General features: G+C 38.7%; 1 protein-coding gene across 1 annotated transcript; it reads right to left on the reverse strand.

The window, feature by feature from the left end:
• Positions 1 to 486: 486 nt before the first annotated feature.
• On the reverse strand, positions 487 to 955 carry Tsp_15072 (hypothetical protein). The gene is made up of 4 exons (XM_003370757.1): positions 904 to 955; positions 705 to 869; positions 577 to 638; positions 487 to 525 (listed from the first exon to the last, which is right to left on the reverse strand). Exons 1-4 carry the CDS (start codon positions 953 to 955, stop codon positions 487 to 489), a joined length of 318 nt encoding a protein of 105 aa, XP_003370805.1.
• Between the last annotated feature and the right edge of the window lie 148 nt (positions 956 to 1,103).

Here is a 1,103-nt window from a genome sequence, read left to right on the forward strand (position 1 = left end):
CAGGATTATTCGAAACTTCTGCAATTCCCTACATGTTCTCTACTTACCTCACTAATTACGCTTTCCAGTACCCCCTCCACTCAGCGTAGAGTGACGCCTTATACTTACCTTTACCTCTACGCTCTTTAATCCTACGATGTCATTCTTCTTTATACTTACCTGCACAACTTGCCTTTTCATTTTACTCACCTGCATCCTACGTACGCACTTACCTTCAGTACTTACCTTACTTACCTGTACGCAATCACTTTAATATAACCGCTTTGACTCTACTTACCTGTATTTTGATGCTACCTACCAGTACTTTACGCTACCTCTACTTCTCTTAATGAAGAATTTAACATAAACATGCCATGATTCTAAAATTCATAGATGAATATTATGGCCATATTATAAAAAGCAATTGAAGACAAAAGACAATTGAATAACAGCCTAATAACGCATTTTGAACGATTTCCATCTAATAATTTATTAGATGGAAATCATTCAAAATGCGGCTCTCGTCTTCACAGTTACGCACCAAAACTTTAAATACAAAACAATTCTTCTACAAAAAATAATGCAATTCTTCCTTACCTTGCGTGACAAGGAAAAACAGAACGGTAGGAAACGCAATGCGAGAGTGCCATAGAATGGGACTAAAAAATTCATAAATTGCTATCAAGAACAAAATTCTGGGATGTACAGCGACATACCTGTTTAACGCATTTCATGGCTGCCGTAAACAATATCGAATTCATTCTTGGTGAATGTGATAAGCAAAGGCACACTGGGACGGCTAGAAAACGCCTTTCCGTCCATGTGAACACGGGTTGCAAACGGTCCAAGCTTCATGGGATGACGTAATCCACAGCTATTATAAACAAAAACTGAAACTAATTTATGTCATATCACATTGGAAACGCACTCTCGAAAGATCTGTACGGACACCGGCGCTACTCGACTGTCTCCACATAGGCTGCTAGCAATACAATCATTTATCTTTCTTACTCTTATGATAAGTGAAACCACACTAGTGCCAATGATGAACGTCACTGCGTCAACTTCAACTCAGAGGGCCATCAGAAGAAACATCGAATTCGTTTGATGTTAGGTAATGCTGT

This window comes from Trichinella spiralis (genome assembly GCF_000181795.1).
Source record: "Trichinella spiralis strain ISS 195 chromosome Unknown Scfld579, whole genome shotgun sequence".
Taxonomy (NCBI): domain Eukaryota; kingdom Metazoa; phylum Nematoda; class Enoplea; order Trichinellida; family Trichinellidae; genus Trichinella; species Trichinella spiralis.

Bases quoted from the DNA above. Each gene is read 5' to 3' on its own strand.
- Tsp_15072 (XM_003370757.1), bottom strand. From the start codon at position 955: ATGTGGAGACAGTCGAGTAGCGCCGGTGTCCGTACAGATCTTTCGAGA. The intron at 639-704 runs GTTAAACAGGTA...TGAATTTTTTAG, and splicing joins TTACGGCAGCCATGAAATGC to TCCCATTCTATGGCACTCTC. The intron at 526-576 runs GTAAGGAAGAAT...TTGTATTTAAAG, and splicing joins GTTTTTCCTTGTCACGCAAG to TTTTGGTGCGTAACTGTGAA.